Raw genomic sequence first — 25,775 nt, 5'->3', positions numbered from 1 at the left:
TAGCTGCTTTCAACTACCTGAAGGGGGTTCCAAAGAAGATGGATCTAGACTGTTCTCAGTGGTGGCAGATGACAAAACAAGAAGCAATGGTCCCAAGTTGCAATGGGGGAGGTCTAGGTTGGATATTAGGAGAAACTTTTTCCCCAGGAGGGTGGTGAAGCACTGGAATGGGTTCCCTAGGGAGGTGGTGGAATCTCCTTCTTTAGAGGTTTATAAGGCCCGGCTTGACAAAGTCCTGGCTGGGCTGATTTAGTTGGGAATTGGTCCTGCTTTGAGCATGGGGTTGGACTGGATGACCTCCTGAGGTCCCTTCCAACCCTGATATTCTATGAGTCTATGTGGGAAGGTTTATGCAGGTTGTGGCCTTTCACCACCCTAATACCTCTGGGGTTCAAACTGGGATTGAGTCTTCTCCCACTCTTCCAGTTTGGAGGGCTGCGAGTCAGACTGCCTTGGTTGAGAGCCCCATCTTGACCTTTGCCAGCTCTGAGCTTAGGCAGCCGCTCCCGATCTTCTGGCCCAAGTACAACACCGCTGCTCTTCCCACCTTACACTTTCCAGCTTTTACCATCAGTCCTGCCTTCTTGGGGCAGCCCAGCACCCTCTTCACCTGGGACACGTATTACTCCCAGTTCTGACTAAGGACACAGATGTCATCGATGTACGCCAGGTCCAAGTTCTCTATCCCCCTCAGTAACCTATCCACCCAGCGCTGGCAGGTGGTCGACACCCCCTTGAGGTTGAAAGGCAGGACCAGGAACTCAAATTGCCCCACAGCCGTGCTGAAGGCAGATTTCAACCTGGCATCTGGACCCATTGGCACCTGCCAGTCCTCCTTGATGAGACCCATTGTAGAGAGGTAATGACACCTCCACAGCTTGTCTAGACTCTCACCAGGCCTCGGACATGCTAATGGCATTAAGCTTCCCATAGTCCCCACAGAACCAGATCGACCCGTCTTCCTTGGGGATCAGCCCCACAGGTGAGGCCCATGGGCCATTGAATGGCTGGATCACCTCTAAAGCCAGCACGTCCTTGACCTCTCTATCCAGGTTCTGGGCTGTTTTCCCGGTGACTCTGAACTGGGGATATCTGGTGAGAGGATTGGCTCCCACTTCAGGGAAGAGATGCACCAGAGTGTCTCCTCCCAATTCTCCCTTACCAGGTCCAGGAGTCCCCTCACTCTCCCTCCATACAGCAGCTCAAAAGGGAAGAACCCTGGGGGTTCCTGGGTCACTTCCCCGTAGCATAAGTGGGGCAAGTAATTGTCCCAGTCCTGCGGAGGCTGATTCATAAAGGTCCTCAGCATCATCCTCAGGGTCTCATAAAATCTCTCCACCAGCCCGTTGGACTGAGAGTGATATGCAGAAGCCCAGCTGGGCCAGACCCCACATTTCGCCCGCATGTCCCGGAGCAAGGTTGATATTAAATTGGACCCTTGGTCTGTAAGAACCTCACAGGGGGCCCCTCTCTCTGCTGAAGATGATCAGCAGCATGTCTGCCATGATGTCTGCCTCGGTGGGCAGCGGGTGGTGCAATCCATCACCACCAGGATGTATTTCTTTCCCAATCATGTTGCCTGCTGTGGGGCCCCACTATGCCATAGTGGAAAGGCTCCTCTATGAGGGCAAGGGGTTTAAGAGGGCTTCACGCTTATCCTGGGCCTTTCCCACCCTCTGGAAGGGGTCGCAGGACCTGCAGTACTGCTGGACTGTGTCACAGACTCTGAGCCAGTAAAAGTTCTGTAGCCACTGCTGCCTGGGGCGCTGGATCCCCTGGTGTCCCGAGAGAGCGACATTGTGGGACAAGCACAATAGCCTGCAGCAACACTTCTGGGGCACCACCAGCTGCCTCCTGATTCCCTCCAGTTCTACTTGGGGAGCCCATTCCCGGGACAGGAATCCCTTCTCCCACAGGACTCTGTCCCTGCAGCCTTCCCCAAGGGGGTTTGCAGCACTGTGGCCAGCAAGTTCCCTCAGCTTCTCCAAGGAGGGATCCTTCTGCAGCTCGGTCTGGGATTCAGCTGCTGGGGCAGGGAGTGGGACCTGCTCCCTCTCGCTGGCTGGGCCTGGGGTCACAGTCCCTCTGAGCCTTGTCCCTGGTAGCTCCCTCCCTGCTGTGGGATCACTTCCCAGCAGCACGTCGGGACCAGGCAAATCTGCTGGGCAGCCGACCTGCCCTGCCTGTGTCTGCACCCCACTCACACACACTCATCTGGGGTCTCAGCTCCCACCATGCTCAGCGCTGCCCTTCCTGTCCCAATAGGGGCAGGCACTGAGCTCGCTGCTTTGGTCCCAGCATCAGAGCCAGCATGAGCCCCCGTTCGGTGTGCATCTCTCCCTCCCACTCAGCCCCAGGAGTCTGGTTACAGGCAGGCAGGAATCCTGAGCCCCACTGCTCCTCCAAATGGTTCCCTGGATTCAAATTCAAACCCTCGGCCGTTGCAGGAGCAGGGCCTGGATCCTTTCCCAAAGAGACACAGTTACCCCCCAACAGGGTATCACAACCGATATGCTGGAGAACCCCAACCACCAGCCAGCCTGACACCTTCTGTATCTGAACAGAGATCTGGGTCATAGGCAGGGCGAGGGGCTTCATCCCAGGGACCTTCACCCAGGTCCCACAGCCCCTCAGCATCTGGTGAGGCTGCACCACTCGGGGCCTGACAACAGTTCTCGCTGTCCCAGGGTCTTGCTCCCCCAGGAACATCACCACCACCCTCCATTTCCACTGGGGATCCGAGGGGCCTGAACCCAGAAGACTCCACACAGACATAGAGGTTGGGGTCAGGAGTGGGAACCTGTCCTCCACCCCACCCATCTGGCTGATGGCATCTACCACCTTAGGACCCAGCAAGGGACCTGGATACTGGGGCTTTTGTGCAGGGTCCCCCTGGTTCAAATCACCAGCCTGCTCAAAGGCAGTCAGGTGGGCATCCACATCCCCCTTGTCACAGAGAGTAGGGGAGTCAGGGCCCCCCCCACAATTCCTGTGATTCAGGTGTGTTCTTCCCACAGCATGTCCGCACAGGCGGGGCTTCTGGGAAAGCCAGAGGGCCCTGCATCTCAATTCAGTCAGACGTGTGTCTCAGCCAGCCAGTAAAACACAAGGTTTATTAGACAACAAAAACATGGTCCAACACAGAGCTTGTAGGTCCAGAGAACAGGACCCCTCAGTCAGGTCCATCTTGGGGGTAGGGACCCCAGATCCCTGTCTGGGCCTCCCTCCACTTCCTCAGCCAGCTCCAAACTGAAACTCTCCAGCCCCTCCTCTGGCCTTTGTCTCTTTCCAGGGCCAGGAGGTCACCTGATCTCTTTGTTCTCTTCAGTTGGCACCTTTGCAGAGGAGGGGCCCAGGCCATCAGTTGCCAGCAGACAGGGTGTCGGCCATTCTCTGTGCAGACACAATCGTACTGGCCCTTTAGGGCTCTGCAGCAACAAAACACCCTTATCTCACCACCTAGATACTTAACAACTGTATGGGGAAATTGAGGGACCCACAAAGTAGTCAGAGAAAACATTAAGAATAGTCCCACTTCGTCACAGGGCCTTAAAATCCTCTAAGGATGGAAATTCCACCACCTCCCTAGGGAACCCATTCCAGTGCTTCACCACCCTCCTAGTGGCGGGTGGGGGAGGCTGATTCATGAGTTTGGAAGTTTTAGGATCATCAAGACCGTGGGTATGTCTAAAAAGTAGCGTTAACCTGCAGGCTTATAGGGTTGTTTTCCCTGGGCCCTGACTCCACACTAGAACTGTGCAGAACTCGGAATTTCCCTTCCACAAAAAATCTGAGATTTTTGCGGAACAAAGCCGACACATTTAGACTTTTGCCGCAAAACAGAATTTGCTAAAATATTTCATTTCAGGTGGAGCTGCACGCTCCGTTACAGTAGCAAGGAAAAGTTTCCTCCTGATTTTGATTAAATAAATAAGATTTTAAAAAACAAATTTAAAAGCGAAAAGTTGTTTTGAAAAGAAAATCAAAATGTTTCTTTCTGAGACCATTGAAATGGAACATTTCATAGATGCTAAAGCCACCGTGACAATCCACTCTCACCTGTGTAACTTCCCATGGTTAATTCCTGGCTCAGCTAGCGCCTTCAGAAAAACATCCATCCTTGAGCTAAAAATTACCAGTGGTGGAGAATCCTCTGCAGCCCTTGAGACGTTTCCCCACTGATTAATTCTCCTCACTGGTAAAATTTTACACCTTAATTCCAGTGGGAATTGGTTTGGTTTCAATTTCCAGCCACTGGATCTTTTTCTGCTAGATTGAAGAGCCCGTCATCAAATTGTTTGCTTTGGCCTCTACCTGGAGCAGCGAGGCTACAAGCAGAGGTCTGCACAGTTCCTTCCCCGGGCCATGCAGCCACACTCGGGTACCCTTTAAGCCTCACCCAGCCCTGAGTGAGTTCTAACCAGACCCCACTAGCTACGCTGGAAAGGGTGAGCAAGGGAATGGAGGATGGTACCGGACAACTTCCTGCCCATAAAACCCATCGGTGAAGATCTCTGCCACCCAGGCCTGCAGCTCCGAGTCCTTCTCGACAGTGGCGTCGCTCTGGTAGTACAGCTCAATGATGCCAGAGACAAAGCTGTGGGGGGTTAAAGGAGAAACCAGTGCATCAGGTCGCTCAGGGCTGATTATGCTGCAGTGGCGTCACTCCAGAGTCACACGGGTGTGAGCGAGAGGGGGAACCAGCCCTAGTGACTCCAGTGGAGTTACTCCTGATTTACACAAGGGGGTGGTGAGAAAGGAATCGAACCCCACCGAGATGATAAATTACAGAGAATGAAATATTATGCGAAAGTCACTAGATGGCACCACAGGACTAGGAATACACCTTGTACATTTCCTAACGGAGTTTCAGCTGCCAGCCGTCTGCCGCACACATTGATTGCACACAGAGATATTTGTTTCAGTGGCAGGATGCTGCTAACAGTACTGATGTTAATTCAGTGATTCCTGGAAGTTAACCCAACTCCAGTCACCTATACTGACACCCCTGCCTAATCCAGACATCAAAATGTCCCTCGGCAAGTCCTGGCTGAGGCTGAGGGGTAACAGGGTGGTCATAGTTCTGGGTGTCCTCGGGGTGGCTCCAGGACCCAGCACGCCAAGCAGGAGGTCTGCCAAAGCCGCGGGACCAGTGGACCCTTCGCAGGCAAACTGCTGAAGGCTGCCTGCTTTCTGTGCTTGGGGCGGCAAAATGCCTAGAGCCGCCCCTGGGTGTCCTGATCAGGATGTCAGATCTGTACTGCCGCTAATAGAACAATGCTGATTTACACCTCCTGGGGACCTGGTCCCACTGATGCCAAAGGAGAGAGGCCCACTGATACCAACTGGCATCTGGCCCCATTGACAAATTGGAGGATTGAGCCAAAAGAAATCTGATGAGGTTCAACAAGGACAAGTGCAGAGTCCTGCACTTAGGACAGAAGAATCCCAAGCACTCTTACAGACTAGGGACCGAGTGGCTAAGCAGCAGATCTGCAGAAAAGGACCTGGGGATTACAGTGGATGGGATGCTGGGTATGAGTCAGCAGGGTGCCCTTGTTGCCAAGAAGGCCAACGGCATATTGGGCTGTATTAGTAAGAGCATTGCCAGTAGATCGAGGGAAGTGATCATTCCTCTCCATTTGGGACTGGTGAGGCCACAACTGGAGTTTTGAGTCCAGTTTTGGGCCCCCCACTACAGAAGGGACATGGACAAATTGGAAGAGAGTCCAGCAGAGGACAACAAAAATGGTCAGGGGGCTGGAGCACATGACTTATGAGGAGAGGCTGAGGGAACTGGGATTGTTTAGTCTGCAGAAGAGAAGAGTGAGGGGGGATTTGATAGCTGCTTTCAACTACCTGAAGGGGGATGCAAAGAGGATGGAGCTCGGCTGTTCTCAGTGATAGCAGATGACAGAACAAGGAGCAATAGTCTCAAGCTGCAGTGGGGGCAGGTTAGGTTGGATATTAGGAAAAAGTATTTCCCTAGGAGGGTGGTGAAGCACTGGAATGGGTTACCTAAGGAGGTTGGTGGAATCTCCTTCCTTAGAGGTTTTTAAGGTCAGGCTTGACAAAGCCCTGGCTGGGATGAGGGATGATTTAGTTGGGAATTGGTCCTGCTTTGAGCAGGGGGTTGGACTAGATCCCTCCTGAGGTCCCTTCCAACCCTGATATTCTATGATTCTAAGATTATTATAGTTTGCTACAGTCAAGATTATAACCCCACAGTGCCAGGTGCTGCACAGACCCAGACTGAGATCAGTACCCTGAGTGCTAGGTGCTGCAGAGAGAGACACCCACGGACAAAAGGGTCCTGCCTCAGCCTGCTCATAATCTAAATAGACAAAGGGTGGCAGAGAGGACCAAACAGAATTGTTTCTGTAAAACTTTTGTTTCTGTCAAAAAACAGCTGTTCGATCAGCCTGAGGATTTTGGCTGAAAAGTTTCATGTGGTTCAATATTGACCTTTTTTCACAAAATGTCAGAAAACAAAAAAACTTTCAATAATACATTAGACATAGAACCATTGATCACTACCCGTTGAGCCCGACAATCTAGCCAGCTTTCTGTCCACCTTATAGTCCATTCATCCAGCCCGTACTCCTTTAACTTGCTGACAAAAATACAGAGGGAAATGATAGGACCAGAGCCTCAGTGGATGTGAATAAACACAGATGTATTGAAGTCTCACAGATTCACATGAGCTGTGGATCCAGCCTGACTCTTCAGGCCTCATGGATGTGAAGAAAACCTTCAGGATGTGATCTGAATGTAAACTGATGCAGCGACACAGCCTGAGTTTGCAGAGAGCCTGAGCCCATTGCTTTGAGAGGAGGGTGGTGAGTTGCCATTAACTCTGACACATGAGGACAACAATTTCCAGCTCCCGATGACTACATCAGTGCTGACAAAAGCATATTACAGAGCAAATTGCGATGTTCTACTAAGAGCAGCACCTCGTTGGAGGGGAATGAGTAGCTGGGGCTTGGTCTGTGAGTGGGGCTTAGGAGACCACTTCCTCTGTTTTCCCCTAGAGATTCACTGCTTCTCCCCAGCTCTACTGTGGCTTCTCCACCCACTCCTCTAAGGCATCACTGGGTCCTGTCCCCTGGATTCACTTCTCCACCACTGTCCAGAGCCTCATGCCATCATCCCAGTAGTAGTAATTGGGGAGTGAGATGACACCACAAGCTTCCAGGTTGTCTGGCAGACAGAGCACCTCGTAGCTCACATTCTCCATGCCCTTGGCTAGCAGCTTCAGCATCCCATCTTGACCCGTCGAGGAGGCCTGGAAGAGAGGCAAGAATCTGGAAATCTTTAGAGGATAGATCCCAAACTGGTGTGAATGGGCATCTCTCCACTGGAATCAGTAGGGTCGAATCCCAGCCAGTGTCAATGGGCATCTCTCCATTGGAGTCAATGGGCCAGATCCCCACCCCTTGGGAAGCTGCTTCTAATGCTTCTTCTCCAGCCTGGGACCCAACTGCCACTCATTTCCAAGCAGAAGAGATCTAACTTCAACTCCCAGGTACTAGATCATGCTCTGCTGAAAAAGGAGCCCTCTGCTCTCTGAAATCTCCCTAGGCAGGTACTTACAGAGTGTGATCAAACCTCCTTTCCCCATCAGTAATATAAAGCAGCATTTCTCAAACTGAGGGGCCCGACCCAAAAGGGGGTTGCATGCATATAGGAAGGGGCATCATGAGAATGGTGCTCGGCTCTGAAGACAATGCTGCTGTCAGCAGCAGCACAGAAGTAAGGGGGGGCATGTTTGTGTGTGAGGTCGTCACTTTTTGGAGTTTAAAGCCTGAAATATTTTCAAAGGGGTCCGAGCAAAAAAAGTTTCTTGGTTTAGTATCTCGCTGTGGGCCAGGTTGTCCAGACAACAGCTCATCCGCTGAGATGTAGATACCACAAGGGGGCACCCTGTTCCAGTCACAATCTTGCTAAGGCCATATCCAGAGCGGTCCATAGACTTTTTTTTTTCTTTTTCAACTCACTGACAATTCCAAAAAATTGGAGGGAAAATCGTTCCAGATCCAGCTGAAAACAAAGGTGCTTGAAATGTTTGGCTAGGGGGAAATGTGAAACTAAAATCTATATTTGTTCTGGATCAAACAAAAAGTTTTGTTTGGACAAAGTGGAAATGGTTCCCCTTCTCCAAATGCTTTCGCTTCAATGCAATCCAACCGTTTCATTTGGATCTCAACCTTTTTAAAAACGGGTTTAAACAAAAAGTTGTGGGTTTTTTTAAAGGAAAGAATTTAGTGAAATTGACACTAATCCGCAGAACATTTCAGCGTCACCAGATCTGCAGTTTTTTTCCACCAAAAAACACAAGCTACGCACAAAAAGCCCCACCCAGAGTTTTGTTTACCCATGGCCTCATCCTAGAAAGGCCAATGGGAGCGTTCTGTAGGAATGCCTGGAGCAGTCACACGAGATCACCTCTTCTGTAGATGGGGGAGCAGAGAGACACAGAAGGAAACAGGAGTGACTACAGTCACATCACAAGTGAGTGGCGGAGCTGCAAAGATATGAAACATCCTGACATCCAGCAGCCCCCCCTGCTCTACCCGTTAGCTCCTACTCCCCTTTTCAGTGCCATGGCTAGAACCCAGGAGTCCTGGTTCCCAGAACCTACCCTACTCTTACCAGGGAATGGAGGGGGAAGTCACCTCGCACCTTGTTGAAGCCCCCTCCCGGCTGGATGAGGTTGGTCCTAGCCAGGGTGTTCATGTGCGGTGTGTAGCGGGTGTGGGGGATCAGGAGCAGAGGGACGTGGGGCTAAGCTGGGACCTTGGTGCAAACTCTAAGTCCAACCTCCCCACTCCCAGTGACACAGTCCTTGTGGGAAACAGGGCACACAGAAGGGTGACTCGGCCCCACACAGCTGTGTGAAACAGAGACGTGCCCACACACAGCTGGGCACAGGCTCAGCCAGACATAGCTGGGACAGGGCACATCTGGGTGTGTCCAGAGCATGACCCAGACATCTTGGCACAGCTGGGTGCAGATGGCACCTGCAGAAGCTGCTGGGCATAACTGGGGCATGGATCCAGGTGGGGAGTGGGCACCTCTGGCTGCAGATGGCACTTTCGCACTCAGCTTGGGAATGGACACAGTGGGCACATCTGGGGCAGGGGCTGCAGCTGGGGAAACGCCTGGGTGCCCTGGACCATGCAGACACTGATGGGCCATGGCAGGGAGAGCTGGGCATATTTTGAAGTGCTTTTGGATGCCTCTGGGCACATCTGGGGCATGGATGCAGTTGGGCACATCTGAGACAGACACAGCTGGGCACAGCTTGGTGACACAGCTGGGAACAGCTGGCATACAGCTGTTTGCTGGCCAAAGGCACAGGAAGGACATGAGGGGGTAACCCCTCCCCCTGCTTGGTCTCTCGCCCCCGTCACCTTGTAGACAGGATGGCACATGGGCAGCTGGCGCAGTGTGGCCATGCAATAGACCTCGCAGAGGAAATGAGCCTACAGCTGGTGGGCGTTGACCTCACGGGCATGGAATTTGGCCAGGCGCAACCAGATCTTGGCCAGGGTCCAGTCCCACACGGGGTCGCTGGGCAGGAAGATGGGGCTGCCAGGGTCTGGGCGCTGGCTGAGCTGTGGGGCGGGGAAAGGAGATGAGAAGAAAACAGCCTCCTGCATGGCCCACGTGCTGGGAGTTGCCAGCAGGAGGCAGCGCAGGACTGGACGGAGAGCCCTGCCCCTGGAGGTAAGGCAAAGGTTCGTGGGCTGTGACATCCCGAGACACCCAGTGGGTGGGAACCAGAGGGGGGCTGCCCCACCCAGGAGGGCCCCACTCCTGAATGAGTACTTGGAGCAGGAAAAGGGGAATCAGAGCCCTCCTGTGAGACTTCTGGTCCATCCGTCCATCCCTACTGCCCAGCACCTTGGTCCATCCAGCCATAGGTGCAGACTCTGCGGGTGCTGCGGAGCTCGAGCACTCACGGAAAAAAATAGGGGGTGCTCAGCACCCACTGGCCACAGCGGGGCAGCAGATCAGCTGTTGGCAGCTGGTGGGAGGCACTTTGGGGGAGAGCAGAGAGCAGTGAGTGGCAGGCGGAGGGTGAAGCAGAGGTGGGAGGAGGTGGAGCAAGGGTGGGGCCTCATGAGAAGGGTTGGAGGTGGGGCAGGGCCTCAGCGCAGAACAGGGGTGGAGCAGCCACTGGGAAAAATAGAAGTCAGTGATTGTGTATCCATCTGTCCTACTCCTTCATCCATCCCACCCATCTGTCCATCCCTGCCGTCCGTCTTCCCGTCCCTCTGGTCTGCTCGACCCATCTGTCCTCCTGTCCGTCCTCCTGTCCCTCTGATCTCCTCAGCCCATCCACCCTCCTGTCCGTCCTCCCGTCCCTCTGGTCTGCTCGACCCATCCGTCCTCCTGTCCGTCCTCCTGTCCCTCTGGTCTCCTCAGCCCATCCACCCTCCTGTCCGTCCTCCCGTCCCTCTGGTCTCCTTGGCCCATTCACCCTCCTGTCCGTCCTCCCGTCCCTCTGGTCTCCTCGACCCATCCACCCTCCTGTCTGTCCTCCCGTTCCTCTGGTCTCCTTGGCCCATTCACCCTCCTGTCTGTCCTCCCATTCCTCTGGTCTCCTTGGCCCATTCACCCTCCTGTCCGTCCTCCCATCCCTCTGGTCTCCTTGGCCCATCCACCCTCTGTCCCTCTGGTCTCCTAGGCCCATCCACCTTCCCATCCGTCCTTCCACCCCTCTGGTCTCCTCAACCCGTTCACCCTCCCATCCATCCTCCCGTCTTTCTGGTCTACTCAGTCAATCCATCCTGATGTTCATCTGTCTGGTCTTCCTGCCCCGTTGTAAAATAATTTGTTTTTAAAGGGTGAAAAGTGGATTTTCTCCTTTTCCAGCCCCACTTTCAGAGGTTTTCTGTCTTTCTTTTTCTTTCTCTTTTTTTAATGTTTCAGTAGTGAAAAATGCAGAAAAGAAAAGAGAAAAAAAAAGAATAAAGAGGAAAGGAAATTGGGGGTGCAACTCCCCACCTCCAAATCCAACATTTTTCACTTTCTGAACCCCCCACCAACCTTTTGAGTCCAATCGCACTTCCTGTTTGGGTCCAGTAACAGAACAAAATTACCCTGTATGGGAGGGGTTTCTGATGGGACAATGTTTCACCCCCCAAATGTTGAGGTACCTACTCACTAGGAAGGACCCACTGGTCTGGATCGGGGGCAATTTCTCTGTTCTGGATTAGCCTGGCAGGGCCAAAGGGCTCCCGGGACTGTTGTGAGGACCAGGCAGAGGCTGGGCATGCTCATTACCTGGATGGCCAAGGGCATGACCTGCCCGCCAGGTGTCAGGTGCAGCAGGCAGAGCGGTGCGGCCAGGTACTCCTGTTCCCCATTCAGCGGGGTGGTGGGATCCCCTCCTGGATCTTGTAATCTGTCAGGAAGATGTTCCCTTTCTGCAAGGCAGAGATAGGGGTTCATCTCTCACATGAAACAGGCTGCTGGGTTTTCTTCCAGGGAAAGGGACCCACAGAACTCGGCCCTGCAGATGGTTTTTGGGAGGCCGGCAGGATCGTCTTACCTTCAGCTCGTTCTGCAGGGTGGTGCCCTCCCCCAGGGAGCTGGCCACCATCTCCTCCGTCATGGGGAAGTTCTCCGGGAGTGATGTGCATTTCCTCATCACCACCGGGTTGACCCCATTCAGGAACTGGTACCCGAAGAACGAATCTTCCTGCCAGCGCTCGGAGACGTACTCTAGGGACACAGACAACAACATGTGGGTCAATGAGGCCAGATCCCAGCTGGTATCAATGGACATCTATCCATGTGGGTCTATGGGGCCAGATCCCAGCTAGTGTCAATGGGTGTCTATCCATTGAAGTCAATAGGGACAGACCCCCAGCTGGTGTCAATGGGTGTCTCTCCACTGCAGTCAGTGGGGCCAGACTCCAACTGGTGTCTCTCCATTGGAGTCAATGGGGCCAGTTCCCCAGCTAGGGTCAACGGGCGTCTCTCCATTGGAGTCAATGAGGCCAGATCCCAGCTGGCGTCCATGGGCGTTTCTCCATTGGAGTCAATGGGGCCAGACCCCAACTGCTGTCCATGGGCGTCTCTCCGTTGGAGTCAATGGGGCCAGATCCCAGCTGGTGTCCATGGGCATCTCTCCATTGGAGTCAATGGGGCCAGACCCTAGCTGGTGTCCACGGGTGTCTATCCATTGGAATCAATGGGGCCAGACCCCAGCTGGTGTCCATGGGCGTTTCTCCATGGGAGTCAATAGCTGCGGGATCATGAGCCCCCTCTAGCTATGGGAGATGTGGTGGGAACTAGCTGCTGGGGGTCACATCCTGATTCAAGCCAGAGCTGCCCTCCAGTCTCCCATGCGGATGGAACCGGAGAGGCTTCAGAGGGCTCACAAAGCCCGTTCGTCCTTCACCCTCCAGCCCCAGTGCTCAGGTCAGCACAGGAGGAACAAAGAGTCTCAGCCCTTAGCTCTGCCCAGTGGGTGTGGTGGGGCCAGCAGGGCCATCTCACCTCATGTCTGTGGGCACAGGGTCAGACTGTGTCGGGGGCCTTGGGCAGGACATGCCCATGCACCATGGGATGGGGCGGGGTACGTACCAGAAGTGGAGTTCTTGTTACACCAGAATATCTTCCGGATGTCTTCCAGCTTCTCCCAGGAGCCCGTGCATAAGGAGAAACCCTTCAGCTTCAGCTCCAGCTCCCTGGGGACAAGAGATACCCTTGGAGGAGAGACCGATGGACCCAGCCAGTCAAGAGAAAGGGGGTGCAGCCAAATACCCAACTGAAGAGAGGGCATTGCCAAGGCTCCATAACCACAGTGTATGCCAGCCATGGCCCCAATCCACCCACTGTGGGCACTTGGGGGCAGGGAATAGCAGCAGACTAGAGGTATCTGACCATGCCCCCAGACTGATAGATAGATAGATAGATAGATTGGTTTTCAGTTGGTTGGTCACTTGGAGCCATGATTTCTACTCCTACCACTGTGCAGCTGGTGACCTGAGGTCTAAACAGGGGGTTGGAGGGGAAACTAAGTCAGAGAGGAGGGTTTAAACCAGGAGGACTTTGGGGTATGTGCTGACTCTCACTGTGGGTCTCCAGAGCCTGGCATAACATAGCGACCGAGAGGAATGGCTGGGGATGTCAGGTACAGATGTAGGCATTAGTCCTGCTCTGTGGGCAGGATCTGAGCTAGAAGATGGCCTCTTTGGAGTGACTCTCAGATCAACCCATCCCCGCTGGGTTACCTGGGGAGGGGGTCGATCCCCTTTGAGCCATCCCCAAAACCCCACTGCCCCAGAGCCCCAGGCTGGAGGTAAGCGTCCTCCCCATACACATTTTAATGGTGCGCAGCATGAAGATGGTGGTCTTGATCAGGCTGTACTTGTCATTGGAGTCCAGCTCGTCCACGCTTGCCAAGTCCAGGCACCTCAGACAGCCGGGGGCATATTCCTTCCAGCTGCCAGGAGACGCACATGGGCTCACCATCCCATGCCCGAGAAAGCGCAGGCATGGGCCCCACCAGACACCTCCTCTAACTCACCCAGGTGAGGCTGGAGGCTTCCCATGGGCAAAGAAATCCCTCTCCTGCTCAGCTTCCAAGCAAAAATAAGACCATCTGCAGCTTTTGTAGTTACAGAGGAACCATCCAAAATGGGCAGCCAGAGTGCCCGATTCAGCGATGCTGCCTAAGTCTGCAGAGAGCCTGAGCCCATTGCTGTGAGAGGGGGAGATCTGCCATCAGTGTGGCCAATGCAGTGATGCTGCCTAGGTCTGCAGAGAGCTTGAGCCCATTGCTGTGAGCGGGGGAGATCTGTCACTAGTGTGGCTAATGCAGTGATGCTGCCTGGGTCTGCTAAGAGCCTGAGTCCATTGCTCCAAGAACTGCCTCTATTCCCTTCAAATGCCCTAAGAGGATAGTTTAAATAGTGTTGCAAACCCCAGGGGTTCATAGATCAAGGACCAGCCCCCCTTCCCCCCTAAAAAATCACAAGATTGACTTCCAAATCCTGAGATTTCAGTAAATAACCCTTTGGGGTCTTACTTACTCTAATGGCCTCAGGCCCTGTAGGTGGGGTCACGTTTCTCAGCTGCTCTCCCCACACACAATGTCCGGAGAGTGACTTGGCTTTTAAAACAGAAGCTGAGTTTTTCCCCGGGATAACCCCATGACTCCAGGTGCTGGGGCTTTCAGAGAAGCCCTGAGCTGCCAATGCCACAGGGTTAACTCTTCCATTGTCTCCCCAGAGCAGGTGTGGGAGACTGATGGAGAGTGGGGGGTGGTAAGGCCTATCCAGGGGGGTAAGATGGGGCACAGAAACGGTTATAGATGAGTCTCACCCAGCATAAGCTCTTCTGCCAGTGGCTGGAGCCTGCCCACCCCTCCCAGGTGGAGACCAAAGGGTGAGGGGATAGCTCAGTGGTTTGCCTGCTAAACCCAGGCTCGTGAGTTCAATCTTGGGGGGGGCATTTAGGGATCTGGGGCAAAAAAAAATTGTTGGGGATTGGTCCTGCTTTGAGCAGGGGGTTGAACTAGACACCTCCTGAGGTCCCTTCCAACCCTGATATTCTATGATTCTATGAAAATACCCTGCCCTTCCAGAGGTCACTGATAGGAGGTGCTGTGGCAGCTGAGAACAGAGACAGGATGCAGCACATCCTGGCTTATCCTGACATTGGGGAGGTGAGGATGTAGGATTGGATCAGGGTCCCCATGAGCCTCTTGGTTCTCTCCCCGGCTGTGGAGGGGAGTGGTGTCTAGTGGTTAGAGCAGGGGAGTTGAGAGCCCAAAGTAGGAGGCAGGGGAAGGGAGTGAAAGCAGAACTGGTACTTATTATCGTCCTCTCCTGGACAGCGCTTATGACTTTATCAGCCTGACCCTCCCCATCCCCCAGTCCTGCCTGCATGCATCCTGGCCCCCTTCACCAGCCGCCCCTGCCCGACTCACTGATAGGCCTCCTGCCACACCTTCAGCTTCTCTTGTAGGTGCTGGGCGTCCTCAGCCGTGGTTTTGGCTGGAGGGAGAAGGGGGAGTTTGAAAGCCGATGGCACACCCGGGCATTAGCCACACGACAAGCCCACCCTGCCATGTGGGTTGGGGGGAGGATGGCTGGTCCCAAACAGAGTGAGAAACAGCACCTCCTGCTGCTCCTCCTGGGAATCAGGGAGGACGCGTGCTTTCTCTAATGGGGGTGTACCAGGCTGCCTCCCCCAAAAAAGGTTCTCCTCTGTGATGTTATTGACATGATCTGGGACCATATAGATCATTGTTGCAACCAAGGTCCTGTAATGGCACCAAATCTTGTAATAAAGGGGGTCAAATAAGGTGTCTAAGACAAGGTTAGGATTTGCTGGTTAGGATTATGCTGTCTGGATGGATGTATCAATTTTGTAGTTAAGGTTATGAATACTGGCTATGTACTTGTATCTCAATGTGTTTGATTCTAAGGGCTTGGCTACACTAGAAATTGAAGTGTGAGTGTAGTCAGAGCGGCAGCGCTGGGAGAGAGCTCTCCTAGCGCTGCACGTAAACCACATCCTTTACCAGTGTACCGTGCAGTGCTGGGATCCGCGCTCCCAGCGCTGCCACCCTGATTACACTGACACTTTACAGCACTGTATCTTGCAGCGCTCAGGGGGGTGTTTTTTCACACCCCTGAGCACGAAAGTTGTAGCGCTGTAAAGTGCCAACGTAGCCAAGTCCTAAGAAGCCTCAGTGAAGCATTTGGTCAGTTTCTTGAGAAGGGACTGTTCTCAGTAAGTGCCCAATCAAGGAACACTTAACGGACAATGGACCTTGGGAGACTCCAATCCACATAAGAAATCTTCCTGGGGATGTTCAAGATAACACATGGGCAATGGCTGCCGCCTGTAAAGAACTGAGTCATGCATGGAGATGTGACTTGCCCATGTGACTCCAAACTCCATTTTGCTGTAATTTTCCACAGTAAGAACAAAGAGGTGTCCTTACACCTGGAAGAGACTGCAAAAGGTGATGATGCCTCATCTCCATCTTGTCTTCAATCCTGCTTCATACCTCTGAAGGGACTTTCCTATAAACTGAAACTCTGAACAAAGGACTGAATGACCCATCCCAGCGGGGATGTACTCCAGAGACTTGATTTGAACCTGCAGCTTATTCCATCAGTTCTACAAGCCTGAACCAAGAACTTTGCCATCACTGTATGTAATTGATTCCATTTAACCGCTTCTAACTCTCATCTATATCTTTTTCCTTTTATAAATAAACTATTAGATTTTAGATTCTAAAGGATTGGCAAAGGTGTGATTTGTGAGTAAGACCTAACTTGTATATTGACCTGTGTTTGGGCCTTGGTCCTTTGGGATCGAGAGAACCTTTTTCTTTTACTGGAATATTGGTTTTCATAACCATTCGTCCCCATAACGAGGGCACTGGTGGGGATACTGGGAAACGGGAGTGTCTAAGGGAATTGCTTATGTGATTTTTGGTCAGCCAGTGGGGTAAAACTGACATCTTCTCTGTTTGGCTGGTTTGGTTTGCCTTGGTGTTCAAAGGAACCCCAGCTTTGTGCTATTACTGCCCTGCTCTAAGTAATTTGTCCTGAATTGGCACTCTCAGTTGGGTCCCACCAAAGCCAGCATCGCTACATCTTCATCGATGTGGGGAAGGGTACTGAGAAGGGAGCAGGGGTGCAGGGGCAGTGTCAGATGCTGGCAGGGCAGAAGTGGACAGCTGTGCATGAGATAAACCTGCCCTGGGGCAGATGTGGCCAGATGTGCAGGATGCCAACCTTATCAAGGACAGATGTGCATGTGGCCAATCTGAAAATAGACAGATGTAGATGTGGCTAACCTCATGGAGAACATGTGGCAAACCAGGTCCAGGACAGATGTGGACAGATGTGTCCATGGCAAGCCTCATGAAATATAGTTGTGGACAGATGTGGACGGGGCAGGCTAGCCTCATAGTACACGTGGACAGATATTGCATGTGGTAAACCTCTTGAGGGACAGATGTGCAGGTGACGGACCTTATGAAGGCCAGATGTGCACAGTGCAAACCTGAGGACAGACATGCATGAATGATGGATGGGGTGTAAGAATCAGGGTCCCGGTGCTCCTCCCCAGGGAGAACAGAAAGCTGAACACCGCCCCCCATAAGAAGTTCAATCAACTGTTTGTATACAGTGTTATTTTTACCATAAAAGTATCCTGAGTAGGTCTTCTACGCAACTGTGTGATGTTCTAAACTGACTGGCCCTTGTAAGCAAGGCATCCAGGCTGTGGTTATGAATGTGTGCACGTGTATATAGAGAGAAGTGTCAATTGTAACTGTGAACAGAGTCAGGATGAGCTCTACCCTGACATCTGGGGGTGAATTATGGGGAGTGTGGAAAAGAACATGAACCCACAGCAGCCCAAAATGGTCACTTGGACAGCTGTGCGATCCCCAATTTCTCAGTTATTGCAGTAGGAGGAATAAAGTGTTGTTACCCTGCTTATGTGAATGACGGATTATGAGACTGTTTTATGACAGAGGGTCTCACCATCAACCAAGTAGCACTCGCTAGACAAGGGACATGGTTTCCAAAACCCAGTGAACTGAGAGAGGTTGGGGCTAGGTGTGTGTATCTGATGGTATGGGCCCTTTTGAGAGCCTAGCACACCAATTGCACCTCCCCTCTCTCTCCTCCCTCCCTGTCCACCCTTTCTCCCCTCCCTCCCCACTGTTGAATAACAGAGCTCACTTTGATTCTGTTAGGGGCCTAGCTAGAGAGTGCTGAGCTGAATTCACTTTGGGCCAATGGTGCACAAGCACTGGGGCTCCCCTACTACAAGCTGAAATCACTAAGAGCTGAAACCACTGAAAGAGCTAAAATTACTGAGCTGAGATCACTGAGTGCTGTGCTAACTAGTGGGGGAGCCTGAAGATATATTGCTAAGTGGCTGGCAGAGCAGTTTGCAGGACAGTTGGAGCGGTGAGTGCAGCGCAGCGGAGTGGAGCTGAGCAGTTTGTGGGGACAGCTGGAGTGGTTCATGGGATGGCTGGTGGAGTGGAGCAGCTTGTGGGGTGGTTGGAGCGGCCCATGGAACAGCGAGTGGAGCAGAGCGGAGCAGTGTGCGGGGACTGCTGGAGGAGAGGAGCGGAGTGGTTGGTGGAGCAGAGCCATTCATGGTGAAGGCTGCAGCAAACCTCCAAGGAGAGGCAGGTCAGTCTGCCTCAGCCCACTTAAGATGCTCCTTAACACCCCATGTGCCCGCCCCATTCCACCCAGGCTGGGAGGGTAAAACTCTGCGGATGAACTTTTGAACTCTGGGGCGGCACTGACCAGGGACAGAGATTTTTGGGTTGTTGGACTTTGGGGTGATTTGGACTTAAGACCCTGAGGGGAAAAGGATATTGCCAAACTTACTTGGAGGTTTGTGTTACGAATCCTGTTTGTGGTGTTTCCCCAACATAATGCCGCATTGTTTCCCTCTTTTATTAAAAGGATTTTGCTACACTCAGACTCTGTGCTTGCCAGAGGGGAAGTATTGCCTCCTAGAGGTGCCCTGGGAGTGGTGTGTAATTGTCCCAAGTCACTGGGTGGGGGCTCAAGCCGGTTTTGCACTGCTTTATTGAAACAGAATCCCTAGATATTGAACCCAGCCCTTGTTGCTGCCAACTCAGAGGGGCAGAAGGGTTACAAAACCATGATGCAACTTTAGCATCACGTCATGTGAGGGCGGGGAAGCAAAACAGGCCAGGAGGGGCCGCCTCCCAAGCCAGGTTTTACATGAAACCAGTTCCAAGTAACCATCCATTAGCCAGCCCAGGAAACGACAATCAAGAACCATTACATAGGAACATAAGAATGGCCAGACTGGGTCAGGCCAATGGTCTATCTAGCCCAATATCCTGTCTTCTGACAGTGCCAGTGCCAGGTGATTCAGACAGAGAGACCAGAACAGGCAATTTATCAAGTGATCCATCCCCTACCATCCAGTCCCCGCTTCTGACAGTCAGAGGTTTAGGGACACCCAGAGCATGGGGCTGTCCCCTGATCATTTGGCTAATAGCCATTGAAGGGTCTATCCTCCATGAACTTATCTAGCTCTTTTTTGAGCCCTGTTATAGTCTTGGCCTTCACAACATCCTCTGGCAAGGAGTTCCCCAGGTTGACTGCGCATTGTGTGAAGAAATACTTCCTTAGGTTGGTTTTAAACCTGCTGCCTGTTAATTTCATTGGGTGACCCCTGGTTCTTGTGTTATGTGAAGGGGTAAAGAACACTTCCTTAGTCACTTTCTTCACCCCAGTCATGATTTTCTGAACCTCCCTCATATCCCCCCTTAGTCATCTCTTTTCTAAGATGAACAGTCTCAGTCTTTTTAATCTCTCTTATATGGAAAGCTGTTCCATACCCCTCAGTCCAGCGCGCGAGGAGAACAAAAATGATCCAGTGCTGGAGGCACATGACTTTAGCGGGTGAAGGGCTGAGGGAACTGGGATTGGGTTTAAGTTCTTGCAGAAAGAAGAGGTGAGGGGGGATTTGAGAAGCTGCTTTCAGCTACCTGAAAGGGGATTCCAAGGAGTATGGAATCTAGACTTGTTCTCAGTGGATAGGCAGATGACAGAACAAGGAGCGATGGTCTCAAGTTGCAGTGGGGGAGGTCTAGGGTGGATATTAGGAAACATTATTTCACTAGGAGGGTGGTGAAGCGCTGGAATGAGTTCCCTAGGGAGGTGGTGGAATCTCCATCCTTAGAGGTTTTTAAGTTCAGGCTTGACAAAGTCCTGGCTGGGATGATTTAGTTGGGGATTGGTCCTGCTTTGAGCAGGGGGTTGGACTACATGACCTCCTGAGGTCTCTTCCAATCCTAATCTTCTATGATTCTCTGATTTTTGTTGCCCTTTCTTTACCTTTTCCAATTTCAATGCATCTTTTTTGAGATGGGGCAACCAGAACTGTATGTAATATTCAAGGTGTGGGCGTACCATGGATTAATATAGACGCAATATGATATTTTCTTATTATCTATCCCTTTCCTAACGGTTCCTAACATTCGGTTCGCTTTTTTGACTGCCGCTGCACACTGAGAGGATGTTTTCAGAGGACTATCCACGACTCCAAGATCTCTTTCTTGAGTGGTAACAGCTAATTTAGCCCCCATCATTTTGAATTATAGTTGGGATTATGTTTTCCAACATGCATTAACTTTGCATTTATCAACACTGAAATTCATCTGCCATTTCGTCACTCACTCGCCTGGTTTTGTGAGATTCTTTGTAACTCTTCGCAGTCTGCTTTGGCCTTAACTATCTTGAGTAATTTAGTGGTGGCTGCAAACTTTGCCACCTCCCTGCTTCCCCACTTTTCCAAATCGTTTATGAATATGTTGCACAGCACAGGTCTCAGGACAGACCCTGGGGGACCCCGCTATTTACCTCTCCCCGCTGTGAAAACTGATGGTTCATTTCTGCTCTCTTGTCTATATTTTAACCAGTTACTGATCCATGAAAGGAGCCATAGGTGCCGACTCCATGGGTGCTCCGGGGCTCAAGCACCTATGGCAAAAAAAATAGGGGTGCTCAGCACCCATGAGGCATAGTGGTTCCCCTGCCCCCGAGTTTTGTAACTGAGGTCTGGTCACAGCACATGCCCTAGCCCCAGGCGGAGCTTGAGTGTGGAATGTGAGAAGTTCTGTGCTGCTCCCCGTTCTGCCTCTGGGGCAGGGAGTTTGTTTATAAACAGAGGCAGGGTGACTAAGATCACAAAAGGCTTCTCATTAAATTAAACTAAAGATCGTTACATGATCCTGAAAGCATTCCCAGGCACCCTAGTTAAACGACAGGAGCCAAAGTGCAGGTATAAATGGTCAGTTTTCAGAAAGGAGAGAGGTAAATAGCGGTGTCTCCCAGAGGTCTCTTCTGGGACCAGTCCTATTCAACATATTCATAAATGATCTGCAAAAAGGGGTAAACAGGGAGGTGGCCAAATTTGCAGACGATACAAAATTACTCAGAATAGTTAAACCTAAAGCTGACTGAGAAGTGTTACAAAGGAATCTCGCAAAACTAGGTGACTGGGCAACACAGTGGCAGATGAAATTCAGTGGGTTTGGCTACCCTTGCAGCTGTACAGCGCTGGGAGTTAAACCTGTCTTCGTACAGCCGTGCAGGGAAAGCGCTGCAGTGTGTCCACACTGACAGCTACCAGCGCACTGTCGTGGCCACATTTGCGGCATTTGCAGCGGTGTTGGGAGTGGTGCATTATGGGCAGCTATCCCAGCGTTCAAGTGGCTGCGACGTGCTTTTCAAAAGAGGGAGGTGGGGTGGAGTATGAAAGGAAGCATGGGGGAGAGAGTGGATTTTTGGAGCTGACACTGTGTCAGCTCCCTGCCTTGCAAATTCCAACCACTAACCCCACCCCTCTCTCATTCACTCTTAAATGCAAATAGCCTTCAGACCAGATAAGCAGCTGCTCCGATGGACTCCCTCCCCTGCCCCACTGCGCTATTTCGCTCCTCAAGCAAACACTAGCTGTGGACATTCATTCAAGTGACATTTTATTGACGCTATGCACCAATTCCATGTCGGTTTTACTGGAACAAAACGTGGATTCATTATGTATATATGCTATTGTAATCGTTGTCTGTCGGTCAGTTATCGAATTTAGTTGGACCTTCAAAGAATGTGTTTATTTGTGTTTCTAATGGGCGCATCGGTGGATATGTTATTATTTAGTTGTTTAGTTTTTTATCGTTTTCCAACGCAGAAGTGTGCTTTGTGTGTCTAAGAGATGTATAAGGCGGAGTAGTTAAACGAAAGCGCAAAAGATGCCGAGAAGGAACTTGAGAAAGAAATTCAATAGTGTTCAGTTTTGCATGCATTTCACGTACAGGTCAGGCACATGACGGACAGCTGCTAGCAGCGACATCGTATCCAGAAGTATCCGAAGTGCTTCAGTGATGGTCGCAGTTTGAAGCCATTTTCTATTTCATGTTCAAAAACAGCAAATTATTCAGTCCGATGTTCAATTGATGTATGCAGGCAGAAGTCGGTGCTACAATGAAGTTTGGGAAGCTATCGAAAAAGGATATACTCTGTTGGTCCACAATGCCGTGAATGGCAGAGTATGGGTATTGAGAGGTGTTTCAAAACCAGGGTGCGACGTAAGAAGAGAATGTTGTTACGGATGTGTTATGATTCGAGTCGTCATTTTCGCCGAGAAAAATTTCAATCGCAATTTCTTATTTGTGTTCATTGATCAGGCCAATCTTCTGTTTCGTCGCGATTTGACCAATCGTGGGTGGTATAAGTTGTTTGGATTTCTGTACACACTAAGCCTGAGCAGTGTCACAGAGAAAATAACTGGAGGATCCAGCAACTTTTGAAGAATGGGACATTGATGCAACGAACTCATATGGGAATTGATCCGTTTTAATTTATGTTCATCGAGAAAGGAGAGGACTTGTCACGGCAAACAACTTTTTAACGTACATTATCAGAACAGCCTTCAGGAGATATATCGAATTTCTTTTGCATTTGGTTCGAATTCTTCTGACACACAGGTTACTGTCGCTGGTGCTGGAAAGGAGCTTCAGCAGAAATGAAATGATCAGAATATCCTGATCTTACGCGTCAAACATGACAGATGTCTGTGCTTCTTAGAGACTCTTGTTGTTCACTCCGCTCAGGTCTGCTCGTGCGCACTTGCTGCATCGACTATTCCTGGACGTATGACGCTATTGGATACATTTGTTGCGCGCACAGCAGTAAACACGCGTGGTGCTCGAAGAAGCCTTTGCGTACGCGCCTGTAGGCCTGTGATACAGTAATTTTGAACCTCTCTTTGTATAAAATAAATACCGCGTTCCAGTTTCTGCATTGTAAGGGGCCCCGGACATATGTTCAGAGGGGGCCACGTTCTTTGTTGCTATGGTCCTGAGCGCTGAATCATCAGCGCTGCAGTTGTTATTCCTCCAGGCCGAGGTGGAATACAGCCAGCGCTGCAGCCAAGGAGATACAGAGCTCTATGTGCCTTGCAAGTGTGGACGGTGAATGAGTTGCAGCGCTGTAAAGCCACCACCTGCGCTGCAACTCTCCAGTGTAGCCAAGCCCCCAGTCAGCCAATGGATTCTGTTAAGCAAGAGAAATCAGGGTTGGATCCTTCAGGGAGCTCCCGGCGCGACCAGGGGTGCTGAATGCTCCGAGGTCGCTCCCAGGAGGCATCGAAGCCAAGGAGGCTTCCACTAGCAGAGCGCATCCTGAGGGGTGTCTCACTGACCAGGGTCCTGCCTGGGTTTGATTCAGAGCAGTACCAGAGCACCTGTGACCTCCCTGACAGAGGCTGCAAACATCACCCCCTGTCTGTTTCTCCACCCCCCACCCCCTATACACCCTTTCCAAATCGTTTATGAATGTGTTGCACTGCATTGGTCCCAGGACAGACCCTTGGGGGTGTGACGGAGCAGGGAGTGGGGAGGATTGACCTGGAGATGTTGCGTGGGAGTTTTGCAGGTACTGTCTGCATTGGGGACGGGATATCAGGGGGTGACTTCACTTGAGGGATGATCCCTGAGCGTGTAATCCAAGCCAGGAGGGGGATGGGGCCAGGTGACACCTTCTGCCCTGGAAACCGGACAAAGGCTGGAGGAGGAGCCGGGGTGTGTGGCTGGAGGAGACGGCTAGAGGAGGGTGTTCAGTTTGGAGCTGGCTGGGGAAATGGAAGGAGGCCAGAACCGGGTCTGGCTGCCTACCCCCTAAGATCCACCTGACCAAGGGGTCCTGTTGTCTGTACCTGCAAGCTCTGTTTGGGACTGTGTTCCTGTCGTCTAATAAACCTTCTGTGTTACCGGCTGGCTGAGAGTCACCATGAATCGCAGGAAGTGGAGGGATGCAGGACCCTGACTCCCTCACACTCTGTGACAGGGGGACCCTGCTATTTACCTCTCCCCACTGTGAAAACTGCCCACTCATTCCTACTCCGTTGTCTAGCTGTTAACCAGTTACTGATCCATGTGAGAATCCATGAACATTCATGGAGGACATGGTGACATCCATCAAGTCAAGAGGGAAATTTCCCCCCACCCCTCAGAATCACGATGTTCGGGGGGGCAGGGGGTGCCAGGGCTCGCCGCTGACCAGTTGTTGAATGGATGGGAGGTGCTCGGGTTAGGGGGCATGGAGAGGAGGGAGCGGTGGGCAGGCAGGGCCTGTGATCCCTTCTGTGAAGTGGGGGAATTGGCTTTGGGAACCTACTTGCCCCTTCTCGCAGCTCCATGGTGCAGTACCCCTCGATCCATTGGTAGCAGGGGAAACGGTAGGTGTCCCCCTCGGGCGACATCACCTGGACACAGTTGCAGAGCCAGCTGTCCGTGGGGAAGAAGGAATAGGGCTGCTTGTGCAGTTGGATCAGCACAATCGGCCCCAGGCTTTGTGTGCTGGGCACCTGGTATTCGTCCACCTTGGTGGGAGAAGGCAGGGGGAGGGATGGGGGAGCAGGGTTAGACACCCCACAGAGTTGGGAGACACCAGGGATTGCCCCTAATTCCTGCACACTGCTCATTGCACTTCTGCTCTGGCTTCTGGGGCAAAAGGGGAACCACCCTGGCCCACGGTGCTTCTTTCTGAAATGACCTCCAGGGGCACCACTCACACGGAGCCCAGAGATTAGGGGTCAGCGCAGCAATATTGCCAGATCTAACCCAGCCAATGGCTGGCAAAAGATCGAGAGCCCCATGCCTCTGCTCCCAGCAGGGAGTGAGTTGCCCCCCTGAGAACAAGAGATCTAGGGAAGCACTATTGTGGGTAGTGGAGTAGCACGACGAGATCCAATCAGGAGTCAGGTCCATTGTGCCAGGTGCTGCACGGACCCTGACTGAGATCAGGGCCCCTGTTGTGCCTGGCGCTGCACAAACCTCTACTGAGATCAGGGCCCCCTTTGCGTCCAGTGCTGCACGGACACATACCGAAAACGCACAAAAAGCCACAATCTAAACAGGCAAATTATTATCCTCTCCAGTTCATTAGTTTCTAAGGGCTTCGGATGGGTTAGAAATCATCATGCTTCAGGGCTTCAGAGCTCTGAACAACAGGGGACAGGAGGGAAATGGGGGCAGTTTAGCCCTTCATTGAGGGGTCTTTTGCAATTTCTCATGAAGCAGTTGGTGTTGGCCACAGTTGGATAGTGGCCTGGTTGGATCCGCTGCTCTGGCCAGTCCCTGCAATGGCAGGGATTGATTAAGTTGGTGTACCCAGATGGTGCCAGCAGATGAACCATGCCTCAAGGAACCTGACCTGGGGGAGAATTTCCTTCCTGACCCCCAATCTGGTGATTGGTTGGACCCCAACATGTGAGCGAGACACACCAGCCAGGCAGCTGGGAAGAGGATTCTTTGGGCCAGCTCAGAGTGCCGGCTGCCCTGCTGGATGTCCCAGCATTGATGCTTCAGAAGAAGGTGAGGGAGGAAAAAAAAGCAGAATGCACCAGATCAGTTATTGAGCAGGGAAGGGGAGATCGTTCCTGACCCCTATGGAAAACCATCTGAAGCACGAGATTGCCTGAATGCAGAGCTGCAGATGTTCTTCTCGGAAGTTTCCCCCTTGGGAAATCCTCAGGAGACAGCTGCTGTGGAGAAGGGAGGACTCATACTCACAGCTCCGGGAGCAAAGTCCTTTCCTTGATGATCCAGCCGGTGCTTGGGGCTCTCCCCGTGAGCTCCCACCAGGGTGATGGAGATAGCGCTGCAGGAGCTGGCTGCCAGGCCCTGCCCGGTGGTCACCCAGACAATGGAGGTGGCCATG

The 25,775-nt window shown here is 52.1% G+C and overlaps 1 protein-coding gene across 1 annotated transcript; it reads right to left on the bottom strand.

Annotated features, from left to right (window-relative positions):
• Positions 1-890: 890 nt before the first annotated feature.
• LOC116839651 (hydroperoxide isomerase ALOXE3-like) lies at positions 891-25,774 on the bottom strand. The gene is given in 13 exon segments (XM_075071352.1): positions 891-1,092; positions 4,475-4,597; positions 7,119-7,288; positions 8,686-8,787; positions 9,417-9,620; positions 11,296-11,396; positions 11,399-11,438; positions 11,564-11,736; positions 12,604-12,707; positions 13,343-13,465; positions 14,954-15,020; positions 24,231-24,435; positions 25,628-25,774. Coding segments are annotated over 13 exon segments (1,761 nt in total).
• Position 25,775: the final 1 nt, after the last annotated feature.

This window comes from Chelonoidis abingdonii, chromosome 11 (genome assembly GCF_003597395.2).
Source record: "Chelonoidis abingdonii isolate Lonesome George chromosome 11, CheloAbing_2.0, whole genome shotgun sequence".
Lineage (NCBI taxonomy): Eukaryota > Metazoa > Chordata > Testudines > Testudinidae > Chelonoidis > Chelonoidis abingdonii.
The sequence above is the reverse complement of the archived record's forward strand: the minus strand, read 5'-3'. Positions and strand labels throughout refer to the sequence as shown.